At 40.1% G+C, this 12,814-nt stretch overlaps 2 protein-coding genes across 2 annotated transcripts in view; both read right to left on the reverse strand.

Moving 5' to 3' along the window:
- Window positions 1–904: 904 nt before the first annotated feature.
- On the reverse strand, window positions 905–7,583 carry cemip2 (cell migration inducing hyaluronidase 2). The gene is made up of 4 exons (XM_015057994.1): window positions 7,243–7,583; window positions 1,815–2,167; window positions 1,578–1,718; window positions 905–1,492 (listed from the first exon to the last, which is right to left on the reverse strand). The coding sequence occupies exons 2-4, from the start codon at window positions 2,146–2,148 to the stop codon at window positions 921–923; spliced, it is 1,047 nt and encodes a 348-aa protein (XP_014913480.1). The 5' UTR covers window positions 2,149–2,167; window positions 7,243–7,583; the 3' UTR covers window positions 905–920.
- Window positions 7,584–10,117: 2,534 nt separating this feature from the next.
- The window catches only part of abhd17b (abhydrolase domain containing 17B, depalmitoylase), an 18,474-nt gene continuing 15,777 nt past the window's right edge, over window positions 10,118–12,814 (reverse strand). The window contains exons 3-4 of the mRNA XM_015057997.1: window positions 11,861–12,040; window positions 10,118–11,456 (exon numbers count right to left, since the gene is read on the reverse strand). Of these exons, the coding sequence (XP_014913483.1) occupies window positions 11,237–11,456; window positions 11,861–12,040 (400 nt within the window). The 3' untranslated portion in view covers window positions 10,118–11,236. The remainder of the gene's footprint in view (window positions 11,457–11,860; window positions 12,041–12,814) is intronic.

Genomic DNA, 12,814 nt, shown 5'->3' on the forward strand with positions numbered 1-12,814 from the left:
TTCTAATGATCTTAAAAATGTAGATGTAGAAAAAAACAAACAAACTGAAGAAACGTGTTAGGGAGTATATACATTGTCAGAGCTCTATATGGAAAAACTAAACTACTGCTAGTAAATAAGCACCTCTAAGAATAAACATGATTATGTGACTCATGTAAACTACTCTAAAGTGGGAGTGGGTTTAAGGGGAATATGGTCAGAAACCGCAATGCTCTGGCACTCACCTCCAAATGGGAAATGTGACACTGAAGGCATCTGAGGACCTCAGCGCAAATCACACAGTTATGGGAAACGGTGACCTTGTACATACTTGGACCTGAGTGATAGTAACAAGATATCTGCCACTGAAAGCTAATTTAAAACCCATCACCTCCTACTGACAGAACTACCGACAATGAACATTTCTCTTTCTGTTCTTCTGAGATAATAACCATATGGAACACAGATTCCCCTGAATTGCCAGATTTTGTGCAAATGCTCCAACCTCTGATCTGAACCCTCTTATCCTGTGTGCGCTTCCTTTTTCTGGCGCAGTGCGATACAGCGAGAAGGCACAGGAAACAGGAAGACAAGTAACTGGGAAAGATTCAAGTGAACACGTTAAATGCAATGGTACATGAAAGGGGGGCATCATTTTTTCCACTGAGGATATGTGTGGAACAAAATGTTGGTCCTCTACGTAGAGAGGGTTCAAAAGTGGAAGTGTTTACTTTAGCTGTCAAAAAAAACAATCACTTTCCTTATCAGGCCCAGGAGACTGAGAGTAAACAAGACACTCCTAAAGACGTTTCCACTCCACACTCATTAGGGAAGCAGAGGTCTTTGTGAGACACTTGCCAGAACATAATTTCAAAAAGCTTAAAAGCCAATATGGCTCCCACAGGAGGAATCCAGACATGAACCGTGCTGGTAATGTGTTGTTACCTGTATTTAAGATCGTCGGCAAATTGGCTGCCAAGCACCTCTTTAAAGGCTTTCTTGGTTTCTTCCAGCAACCCCTTGACCGCAGAGTCCCCGACAGCCAGCGCGACTATGCGACCCGCCGGCAGGGAGCGGAGCAGCTGAGTGAGTTTCCGACTGTCGTTCCGAGAGTTGTGGGTGTCAAAGCGCTCGGCGTAGATCAAAGCAGATGTGTCCTGGTCGAACACCCGGAAGTTGATCCCACGGCTGAAGTTTTTCTGGAAGGCATAGCCTCCGGTGGAAAGCCCGGACGCGGGGATGCTTCGGGTCAGCAGAGACCAGGAAACACGTTCTGTGCCATGCAGCTCTAGAGTTCCGCCGCCCATGACACCGATGAACTTGTGGCCCATGACAGGGATTTCGGGAACAGCTTTGCTGTCCGAGCGACCTAAGAGGGCGATTGTGGCACGGGACCGGTAGCGGCATTTAGGTGAACCAATATGAAGGGCACCGCCATCTTCTATGAGGATGTAATGTGTTCTCAATGTTATGTTTCTGCTTCCATCTGCATTGTCAGCAAACACTACACGACCTGTGAGAAATCAAATGAAATGCGTCTTATAAATAAAATTGCTTGCTGAAGAATGCAAAACAATATGCAAACATCACAGTCTCACCTCCTGATTGGATGGTAAGCGAACGAAAGGTGGCGGAAGATTCCAGTCTATACAAATCCCCCCTACGGATAAGAATATCGTTGTTTGGTTGGTGACCTGGATTCCACTTGCTCAGGGATAAGTGGTGGTCTGGACAGTTTTCTGAGAGTACAATCGATCACAAACATTAGAAACCCAAACAGTAGGAATTTGACAAATTTTGAGAAAACCCCGAAAAAGAAAACATGCAATACTAACCATCTAATTTGTCTCCACTCGCGAGACTGAGGGCAAGTATAAGTGTAAAAACGAAAGCCCCCAGCGAGAGTCCGCAGAAGATAAGAGTGTTTTTCCTTTGCCATACGTTCAGAGAAGGACCTCTGTGCTGACTTTCCACTGACAGGCTGGGCGTAGTTCGTTGCTCCAGTCGCAGGCCATGTGGCTTCAACGGCGGAGGTGGTGGAGCTTTGGCAGGTGGAGGCGAGCGGACTGGAGCCACCCGACCGGGAATGTAACCTGGACACCTTTGATGGTTGCTGTGAGATGGAGCCACAAATGTGGGGATGCGGCCTGGGCAATCACTCGTCGGCATGGTATTCCTGTCCGCTTATCTGAGGACGGAAACAAAAAAAGAACAAGAGAGATGAATAGAGTTAGGAAAAATATATTTCCTGATTTCAGGTCTACTTATGACATTCAACTTTCAACTGATAGAAAAAGTATAAACAATTAAGTGGACTGAAATCTTTTGAAAGGAATCATTTTCGAAAAAACAAGTGTTGTTAGTCATATAAACAATTCATAATTCTTACACTCAGACAGGTTAGAGATAAAAAGTTGTTAAAAAAAACCAGACAATAAAATGGAGGAATAAACAGAGTTGAAAAAGAGAAGGTCAAAGTAGAGGTAAACACAAGAAGAACAGACATTAGAAGTGAGTAGGAAAACAGTAGGAGGTAAAGGACCCTGGGGGGTGTGAGTTAAGGGCTAGGACAATCAGAGAATCCCCCACTAACCACTAAGTTTGGGGGCTAAAGGTTAATATCCTTGGACTTGATTTTTAAAACACAAGGTAATTTGTCACATCAGCGGCAAACTTCTTCTTGGATGATTTGTCTAGAGCGGGATGACACTGGCTGCTCTTGTCAGCATTAATGGATCACAACATAACAGAGCATTCCAAACACCAAAACACAGCCAAACAGATGGCACCAATTACTGTGGGGAAGAGGGAGAGCGCTTCAGCTGGAGCTCGACTGTTTAGCATAAATGGAGAACACAACGCCAAGAAACTGAGGCCACGGATAGGTACACATCTTTATCATCATCATCATCTTAAAATAATGTCCTAAGGAATTTAATTCCTCGAAAATAGTCTAACTCCTATTCCAAAACTTTGCGCAAATATTTTTTGAAGAGTGGGAGAGCCCCTCATTCGTTCCCAGGGACGAGGCGGGACAGCCTTATTAGTGTGCAAACGGACTTTTGCCAGATTATGAGACATGCAAACATAAAGAGGTCAAATGGGCAGGAGCAAACACTTAGCATACACTGGATATAAAAATATGTACACACACCCCAATTGAAATGTCAAGATCTTGCGGTTTGAAAAAAAAAAAAAAGAAAAAAAGAAGATAAATATTTTGCTGAACTTTCTCCACCTTTAAGGTCATCTGTAAACCTCAAATGAAAAACAATCTGAGAGCTTTCAAGAGGAAAAAGGGGAAACAAAAGACCTAAAATATACTGGTCCCATAAGTGTGCATCTCAAGGAGATGTGGATGTGTTCAGAAATAATCATCACATTCAAACCCATGTTAAGTATATCAATACACATATGCTCTCATTTAATGTGTGTCATTAATCTTGAATAAACTTTCGCTGTTCTTCCAGGCTTATCCTGACATTTTCTTAGTCAAAAATTATGATCCCTCGGAGATTCTAAAAGATCTAAACATGCAAATGCATTTTAAAGGCATGAGATAGAAAAGATTTACAATCAGATAAAGAAAACTTAGCGCAATCATGACATTACAAAGAACTGGACATCCCTCTAAGATTAAATAAAGGTCCAGACAAAAAACTGGTCAGTGAGTGCACCAAGAGGCCTACAAGTCATAGTAACTGAGCTGCAAGATGCAAGTAGCGGTCTTGTACTACATGTGATAAGAATCTCATGTTCTGGGAGTATCCGCTTGGGGTAAGGTAGCTAGAAGAAAGCCTATTATGAATAATAACGTACAAGGGTTACAAAATTTCATAAAAACCTCTTCCAAATACACATCTTACGATGATAAACGCAAAACTGAACATCTTTGGGACATTTCAAAAGGTAATATGTGGTCTAACAAAACAAAAAGCATATCAACTTCATACTTTGGAAACTTGTTTATACAGATGTAACTAGGTGCTTAGTCAGGACGCATGCAGAAATTGCCCAGTCGATGTTGCAACAGAACCTTCAGACTTCTGCTTCAAAGCTGAGGGTGAAATGCATCTTTCACAATGACTAAAAGGCCCAACACCAAATCAACAAAAGAGTGGTTTTGCAAGTAAAAGGTTATGGTTTCAGTAAGAAAAACCTAACCAGACTCCAAACCAGAATCAGATTGAAAAAAATCATTGGTGTGATCTGAAGAAGGCTGTGCAAAGAAGATGCCGTGGCAAAATCACAGTTAAAGTGGTTTTATTTTATTTTATTTTTTAAAGAAAAGTGGATGAAAGTTGTCAAGTTCCTTTTGGAATCTATGCTCTTAGCTCACTTTTATTCTTACATTTAAAAAATAATAGTTTAATATTGGCAAGATGTTACTTTTCCACTCTACTCGGAGTGCAAAAATATGCACTCTTTCACTAAACACTACAACCACTTTCCTTCTTTTCCTATATACACTTATACCCAGACGAGCAATCTAAAGCCCAGCCTAACTGTGAATAAACAAAGTCGTCTGTGCGTCAAGAAGCTTCTAATTAGTATGTTAAGTATACAACAGATTAAATTTTCTCGGGAAGGAAGATCAGAAGTAATGTTATCAACTGTTCAGTCACTAGTTGCAGTTTACCCTTGAAAGAAGACAAAAAAATTGTGTTTCTTCCTGTTTGACAACCTCTTTATCAAACCTGATACACACAAATACGTTGTAAAGAAGTTTGTATCTTACAACTTGATGAGTAGGACAGTCAAAGATAAATGTAGATGTGAATATATGAGGGAGATTTGACTCATTACACATTCACAGGTGCAGACGCTCATACTAGAAAACAATAACCTTGTCCAAAATGCAAAAAGTCACAGAGTGATAGAAGCACAGATGAGCGAGAGAGAGGAAAGAAGAAAATGGGCATTTATCGCAACTGATATCACAATCACAATATTTATCAACACAGCATTGCAAGATTTTCTAATATCGGAGTCCTAAAAGAGAGCAGGAAAGTTCTCTCTACTGACGATCGAAAACGGCCTCAATGAAATCTAGAAAGGCCGCATCGCGCTGACCAATTAGCACACACAAACAAACAACAACAACAACAAAAAAGCCATTGTCTTGATGAGTAAATTAGTCATTGTTTTGCTCAAGAGCAACAAACAAACCTCTTCAAGTCCTCAACAAAGCAGTTCACAATAAGGGGCAAGTAAGACAATAGCCCTGTGATTAATGCAAGCCACGAAATAAACCAGGCGCAACACTCTCTGGATTATCTACGTCAACATTCCCCTTGCAACACGTATAAAACATTTATTGTACATATCAAGAACCATCCATCTTACGTACAGCGGGGCTGTCAGAGGCAGAGGTACAATGATGGCATTATGTTTTGGATGTACACTCTCTCCAGCCTGAGGATCCCATTATAATGTGTATTTTCTTCCCACTAACGAATTTACATGGACTGTAAAACACATCTGGGTAAGGAAATACGGATAATCACTGCAAGACTTAAAAAAATAAAAAATAAAAATAAAAATAAACAAATAAATAAAAAATACAAACTTTCCTTTTATGTACTTGGTAGGATGGCATCACATGAGGTACAAAAGTCAATTTGATCGTCTGGCATTGGTGAAAACTAGGGCTGCACAAAATCAAGAGGCCACGGCAGATGAAAGATAATATCCTACCAGATATTGCATCCATTCATTTGCAGTTGTGAAATTTGCTCACATTTGCATTGTGACTTGATATGTTGTACAGCAGATTTCTACGTAGATTGTGAAACATTTGGGATTTTAAGGTTTTAAGCATTGTGTTTAACCCAGAGTTCAACTTCTAGAGTTACAATTGTCTTCAAAACTTTAATTGCTTCAAATACTATTGTTTGAATTTTTCCCCAATCTACCGGTAATTGGTGTTAATACATTTTGATTTCATTTAATCCTTTTCCACTTCCATTTACTACCCACAAACATGCCATTTAGTACCCATGTACTTTAACTATTGCGAATCATTTTAGTCAGGTTTGTAGTCTACTAATTTCATGACAAGTGCCTTGTGAAAGTATTCACACCCTTAGCATTTATTTGTGTGTGTGTTTTGCTACCTCACAGCATGGAAGACGCGTCATTTAAATTTAGGGGTTGAATCATTTCATTAACAGAACATGCCTACAACTTTTAAACATTTCATTTGTGAAGCAAACGACACACCCAGCATGCTTGTATAATCGTCCCGTTGGAAGGTGAACCTTCGTCCCAGTTTTAAAGCACTGACCAAATGAAACAGGTTTTGCTCACAAACATCCCTTTCAGACCAGTTCACCAGCCCTTGCTGCTGAAAAACATAGCCATAGCATAATGCTGCCACCACCTTATGGGTATTGTGTTCTTGATTCAAGCTGTGCATCTTTAAAAAACAACAACATTAAATTGTCAGTTCTCAAAGCATTGGAGAGGGGTGCACCTCGTTTTTGCTGAAACCAGAAGACAAGCAACAACATTAAATAATAATAATAATAATAATGTGAATAAATATGAAAATCAGCATAAAAATACCCTAGAAGTCGTGTTTAATGCATCAGATCAGCTGCCTCTTGTGATCTCACCATAAACACATTAATCAGAGGTTTGCACAGCTCCGGGCGAAATCAGCTCACCGCTAATATTTATCTGATTTAAAAGCTACTGAATATCAAGATGTGAGGGTGGGGGTCACTGAGAGTAAAAGACGGACGGACAAAAGCATTCCTCAGCTGTAAAAGTCTCTCTCTGGATGTCTATTCGTGACATACCTAGAACCATGTGTTTCCTCACCGTAACTGGGTCTGCGCTGTCACCGCTCTTTAATATCTTCAGAGCGGCTCTGGTCCACGTTGAGACATGAGATGTGTTTTATTGATGGGGTCAGTTGCTTCTGTAAATGGGGAGTCACAACTTATATGATTGTTTTTTGGCTAACGTGACACTTCCCGCAATAAAATAGGCAGCTGGGCGATATAGGGATAAAACCGAGAGCTTTGCTAACTGATGCATCACAAAAGAGGAACTGTTTAAAAAATAAATAAATAAAAAACCTATGAGGCAAAGGGGATTTTTATTGCCAAAAATTACCAGCAGGAACGAGTGTGGGACACGTAGCAACACGCCGTTTAGTTGTCACCTCTTGGTGAAGTTTGAGAGCTGTTAGGAAGTACCACTCCCCTGAGAAAAATAAATAAATAAACAAAAACAACCGTGAACTGAAAGGCTCACCTGGTGAATCCTCTTCCACCCCCAATGGTTGACGGACGGACACAGACACAATGTAGACGGCCGTGTGGACGGTTGAGGTCTACCGCTGGTGGTGAGGCTGTCCTGCTCCTTCACCGCTCTGTCCATTCGCTCTCAGGCGAACCGATATAAGAAGCAAAACACCCCGTCCTGATAAGAAGAGTGAAAAACTTATCTGCCAAGGAAGTTTACTGGGTTTTACTTCCCTCTATATATGTGCATTTTCCACATGTTTTTTTCTTCTTCTGCTGATAGGCTGTCTTTCGTCCGTCGGTCAGCCTCCAACACCACCAAGAGAGAGCAGGCGCGGCTTGGAGAGAAAGGAAGTTGTGGTGCGTTTAAGGGCTATCGGAAAAAACTACACACAATAGGAAGAACGTGGTTTATGGACTTAAGTGATGTACTAAAACGTCAATTTTATGGTTACTCCTGTCAGATATTTTCAAACCTCTCTTTTTTCCCCGTCCATTGTATTTGTTTTTATATATATATATATCTGCTTTAACTAAATGAACGGGTGAACTGGAGCATGCCGTGGATGAGAGGTCATTGTGGATGTTTGGATGGTTTCCCATTCCATCACAGGACCAGCTCACACAGACACACAGAGTTAAGCATGCACTGCTGAACTCACAAAACTAAAGTGGCGATAGTTTTAAACAACAAAGACCCCCTCATGAGTTACATGCTGGGGGAGAACATGCAAACTGGCCTAGCTCAAGTTCAAACCTGAACCTTGTCTTCTGTGGGCAGTCGACTAAAGGCAGCAGTAGCAGTGTGCATAAAAATATACAAAAGTCATTATTTCCCATAAAATAATTATATTTCAATACTGTCATCTACAGTTTAAAACTGTTACCCAAAAAATAACAGTTTTTGGGTAACAAAAAACTGTTACTGTCCTTATCGAGTTCCTGTCGATAAGGACAGAAAATCAGGGACCGTACAGATGCTTTCTATCCAATCTGACTGGAGTATTTTTGTAAGGATAAGCAGGTACAATTTTAAGTCCTAGATGTGCAAACCTCATAGAAACGCCTCCCAAAATACTAACAGCCTTAATCTGAGTGAAAGGAAGTCCAGCAAAGTATTCCCTCAGGGTCTGAACAGAGATGAACTGCACACTTTTCTGATTTCTATCTGGAAATGATTTTCTAAACCATCTTTCATTTTCCTTCTACTTCACAGTCAAAGCACTACCTGTTATTTCATACATAAAATCACCACAAAAATACACATTCACTGTGATTTGTTCTGCATTACAGTTATAAGTTGGTGATCTGCAAAACAGTGAATGCCCTTCACTTGAGTCAATGTCAACAAAAACACTATTTTTAGCCAGAGGGATCAGGAACCTACTTTGTTCCAAAGCAAAAAATATATATATATTTACACAATAAAGCTTTTGATAATGTTATCTTGTGCAGAGATTTCTTTCCTGCTTCCTACCTTAAGAATGTTGATTTCCCTTTTCCTTGACTTCCAAAGAAAACATGGGTTTCCAAGGAGTTATTTAAAGAATTTGTGTCCAGTGAGTGAGATTAGTGCAACATCGCCACCTGCTGGTCCTCAGAAGGGACAAAAGGTACTTCACAACCTAAAACAGTCATATTATAGAGTACCTTTTAAAACTTTCACACATCAAATTAACATTTTGAAATAATTTAGTTCCTAGAGGAACTGGGTCGAAACCAAACTCACTTCATGCCAAATGAACAGCGTTTGATTTGTGGCCCTTTATAATTAAGCAAGAAAAAAAAAAAAAAGTCAACCGATTCTGATATAATCAAATAAGTCACAAATAAGATCATTATTCCACATACAATTTTATTTGCTCTATCCATTATCAGAATTACTATATTAATGTTAATACATAGTTTCTTTGCATTGAAATATCCTATACAAACTAAATCAAATCAGATTACACCCATCAGAGTGGCGAGTACAAAAGGCTGCCCGAGTGACGGCCTTGGCATATCGAGGGTTTTAAAAGAAAGAAAAAATCCAATCAAACAATTTTGTGGAAAAAAAAAAAAAAAGAAAAACTGTAAATATACGTTCTGAGCATATTACAGTGAACAAAAATAAGCAAAAAAAATGTTTATAGATCAAAATAAAAATACAATAGAAAAAACACATGAGCGCGTAAAAAGAGGAGGTCCCCAATCCTGGCGTGGATCTTGGTCAATCTGACAAACAGCTAGTTGTTTCTGCTCTTTTAGCAGGCAGCCGGTCAGACCTGAAGGTTTTACAGTAGCACCGATTGGCTTATTGTTAACTGCAAAAAAAATAAAAAATAAAATTAAAGTGTCCAAAGACTTAAAATAACCAGAAGGAAAAAGAAATGTCTTTTGCAATTGAATGCTTGCATGCCAAAAAAGACAAAAAAAAAAAAAAAAAAAGGAAAACCTGTCCATGGCACGCAGCAGCAATTTGACATTTTCATTTTAAGAGTTTGATGGCAAGACGGGAGCTCTATTTTGGCTCTCGCAGAAGAACAAAAAAAAAAACAAAAAAAAAAAAACAATGATTTCAGAAATGTTATGGTGAAGAAAGATAAAATTGACACAAACATTTTGGCCATGACCGAGTCCCTGGATGCAGAGCTAATCACTTTGAAATAGCTCATTGTCTCAGTACGGTGGAGACTCGAGAACCATACGTGGAGTAAAAATTGTCCAGTGTAAATATGCTGGAGGAAGATGATAATACTTCGACCCCAAATAACCCATTGTAGTATTTTTAGCCACTTCCTGAAACTGAGAAACATACAAAGACTAGCAGTGATCATAATTCATCCTGAACAGCAATAGTGGTCGACTAGAAATGACAGCAGCTGTCACAGTAGTTTCGTTTCTGTGTGTATTAGGAAAAAAAAAAAAGGTACAATAATCTAACCCAGTTACATAAAGTAGACATATCATTATTATTTGCCGTTTTCGATACATTAAAACCCAGAGGCAGAACTTGCACACAACTGGGATTCATAATCGTTTTTTTCTATATACTGGTGAATCATTATTACCAAAAGGTCAGATTTTTGTCCACAGATGTGCCCAGCATTCACACTGCTGGACTATTACGTCCAGCAGTGTGAGGATGGGTGTCTTAAATCAACAATACTTCAAATCAATCTCCTTTCAAGTGGCTGGAAAGAACCAACTCTCAGGCATTTAACCAAACCCTCTCACTGCTGATCACTGTCTTTACTTAAAGGATTTATAACCAAGCTGTACCATTTACATTTTACAGAGACACGGAGATGACGGCAAGTTGCACTCTTCGTTATTTACACAGGGTTCTGAAACGTCTTAAAACATTTGGCAAAACTGGCACAGATGGGTAAAGTGTTAGTTTGTCTAGTTCAACTCTTAAGTGACAATATGTGCAAATCTGACATGTTCTGTAAAAATAAAAATAAAAAATAAAACACAAATGGGAGTCCTCAGAGGAGATGGAACCAATATTCAGACGCAGTGATTAGGATAATATGGAGTTCAGTCGATTTAGACTAATTAGTCTGTAGAAAGGCCATTTCCTGGAATGCAAGTCTCCATTAAGAACCACAAACCTTCTCTTATAAGGCAGGAACAGAATATGACACTTAATTACTTTGTAATTACTGTATTAACTCCAATATTGTCCTTCCACATGTCTTCTTCGCCCTCCTATCACAGTCGCAAACTGCAGTGTCCAACATAAGCAGATCTAAAAGCAAAAAAAAAAGGATTTTTGTGGAGGTGAGGTTTCTAGTGGGGGGGAGGGGGGGGGGGGAAGGATCAGGGTAATCCTGTGGAAAGCCAAATGAGGGGAGCGAGGGGGGAGAGCGTCTCGACTAAGTGAAGAGAGTCGCCACCGAGTCAGTTGAAGACAGACAGACAGACACCGATTCTCCGTTTAATAATTCAAAAACGATAAAGTCAGGCTGTCTGTAAAACTGCAGCTTCCTTTCCTGCTTCTCTTATTTCAAGCGGCTCTATAAGTTGACCAGCTCGTGTGCAACAAACTGTTTGAGCCTCTCCAGGTACTGTCCGTAGAGCTCTATGTCATTGTGTCCGGCGCCCTCCACCCAGAGGGGCTCCACCGGGTGCTGGCAGCGTTCGTACAGCGCCAGCCCGTGGGAGAAGTCGATGACCTCGTCCTCGGTACCGTGGATCAAGAGGACTGGCGACGTCACCTTGGAAATCTTGTCGATGCTGCGAGACAAAAACCCCCAAAGAGAAACAAATGACAACAAATTAGAGAAGATAACGATTAAAAGTTGCTTCACGATAAAACAGAAAAAGAGGACAATGTCAGTTGCTGCGGATTTCAGCGCATTTTATTGGGACTTTATGTAATGCAATCCTAAAGTTTGTGTTTGCAATTCGAAAAGGGATACAAATATATTTGCACTGCATTTCACCAACTACCCAGCAGGTGGCGCAGTTGACAATATTTTCTACCGGCTCTTGAGCTAATCAGATGAAAATGATTTCAGTCCATTGTCTTTATAGGCATTTTTATCTGTTAAAAGGACAGATGGCATGCGTCAACGGTAAAAATGCCACAGTCAGCCTTGTTTACACACGCATGCCATCTGTCGTCGGGCTGCACTCACTTTGGAAAGGCGTCAAAACAGTAGGTCTTCTTGGTGTCAGGGAAAGCCACTCTCATGCCAGAGGTGAGCGGGGAGTGGAGGATGACTGCGGCACTCTCGTAGCGAGAGGCGAGGTCCACCGAGGGCACCGTGCCAATGCTCTGCCCGTAGATGATCACAGTCTCGGGACGGATGCCGTACCTTGAAACACAACACAACTGAATGTAAGCCGTCCTGTGTGTGATCAACACAACGGGGATATGCACAGTACAAGTTTACCAACATAAGCGGATAATATTTGAAGACATTAGGCATGCGTCCGGTGAGGCCGTTAGTCAATTATATAAAAAAAAAAACACTTGTGTGGAATCTTTTTGTGACTGCCAGTACTTCGCTGCCATGCTTTTACCGCATTTTAATTATTTTTTTTTTCTGCTTGATTGCTCCCACTTTCTTCTGATAATTTTGTTTATCGTTTTTCATCCCTCATGAGTGTTTTATTTGATTTGAGCTTATTCTCCACCCCCAAAGGTTTCTTCTTTTTATGCATTGCATTTTTTTATTATTATGATTTATGCATTTTTTTTTTTTTTTTTTTTTTTTTTTTTTTTTTTTTTTTTTTGTCATTGCAGCACTCCGGTCAAGACCCATTACAACTGGCTTGCATTTCAGAAAAATCTGAATGGACATTCTTTTAAAACCAAGACACAGTTGCGTGATGCAGCGCTGCTTCTACACCATCCCTGCAGTCTTGTGACTAAGCACAAAGAAAAAAACAAAGAAAGAGAGAAATAGAAAAGAAGAAAGACACTGATCCTAGTTTGAGGGCAAGGGATAAATTGGGAGGGTGGAAAAATGTAAAAAAAAAGAGAGAGAAGACATTCCACAGCTGATTATGTCTAACGTGACCCACTGTAGCAAGCAGTCAGCTGACGGGCTGGAACCTACTTTGGGAACACTGCATCACTGTCTCTA

Source organism: Poecilia latipinna, unplaced genomic scaffold, assembly GCF_001443285.1.
Source record: "Poecilia latipinna isolate Pla-1442-1.1 unplaced genomic scaffold, P_latipinna-1.0 Scaffold1507, whole genome shotgun sequence".
Lineage (NCBI taxonomy): Eukaryota > Metazoa > Chordata > Actinopteri > Cyprinodontiformes > Poeciliidae > Poecilia > Poecilia latipinna.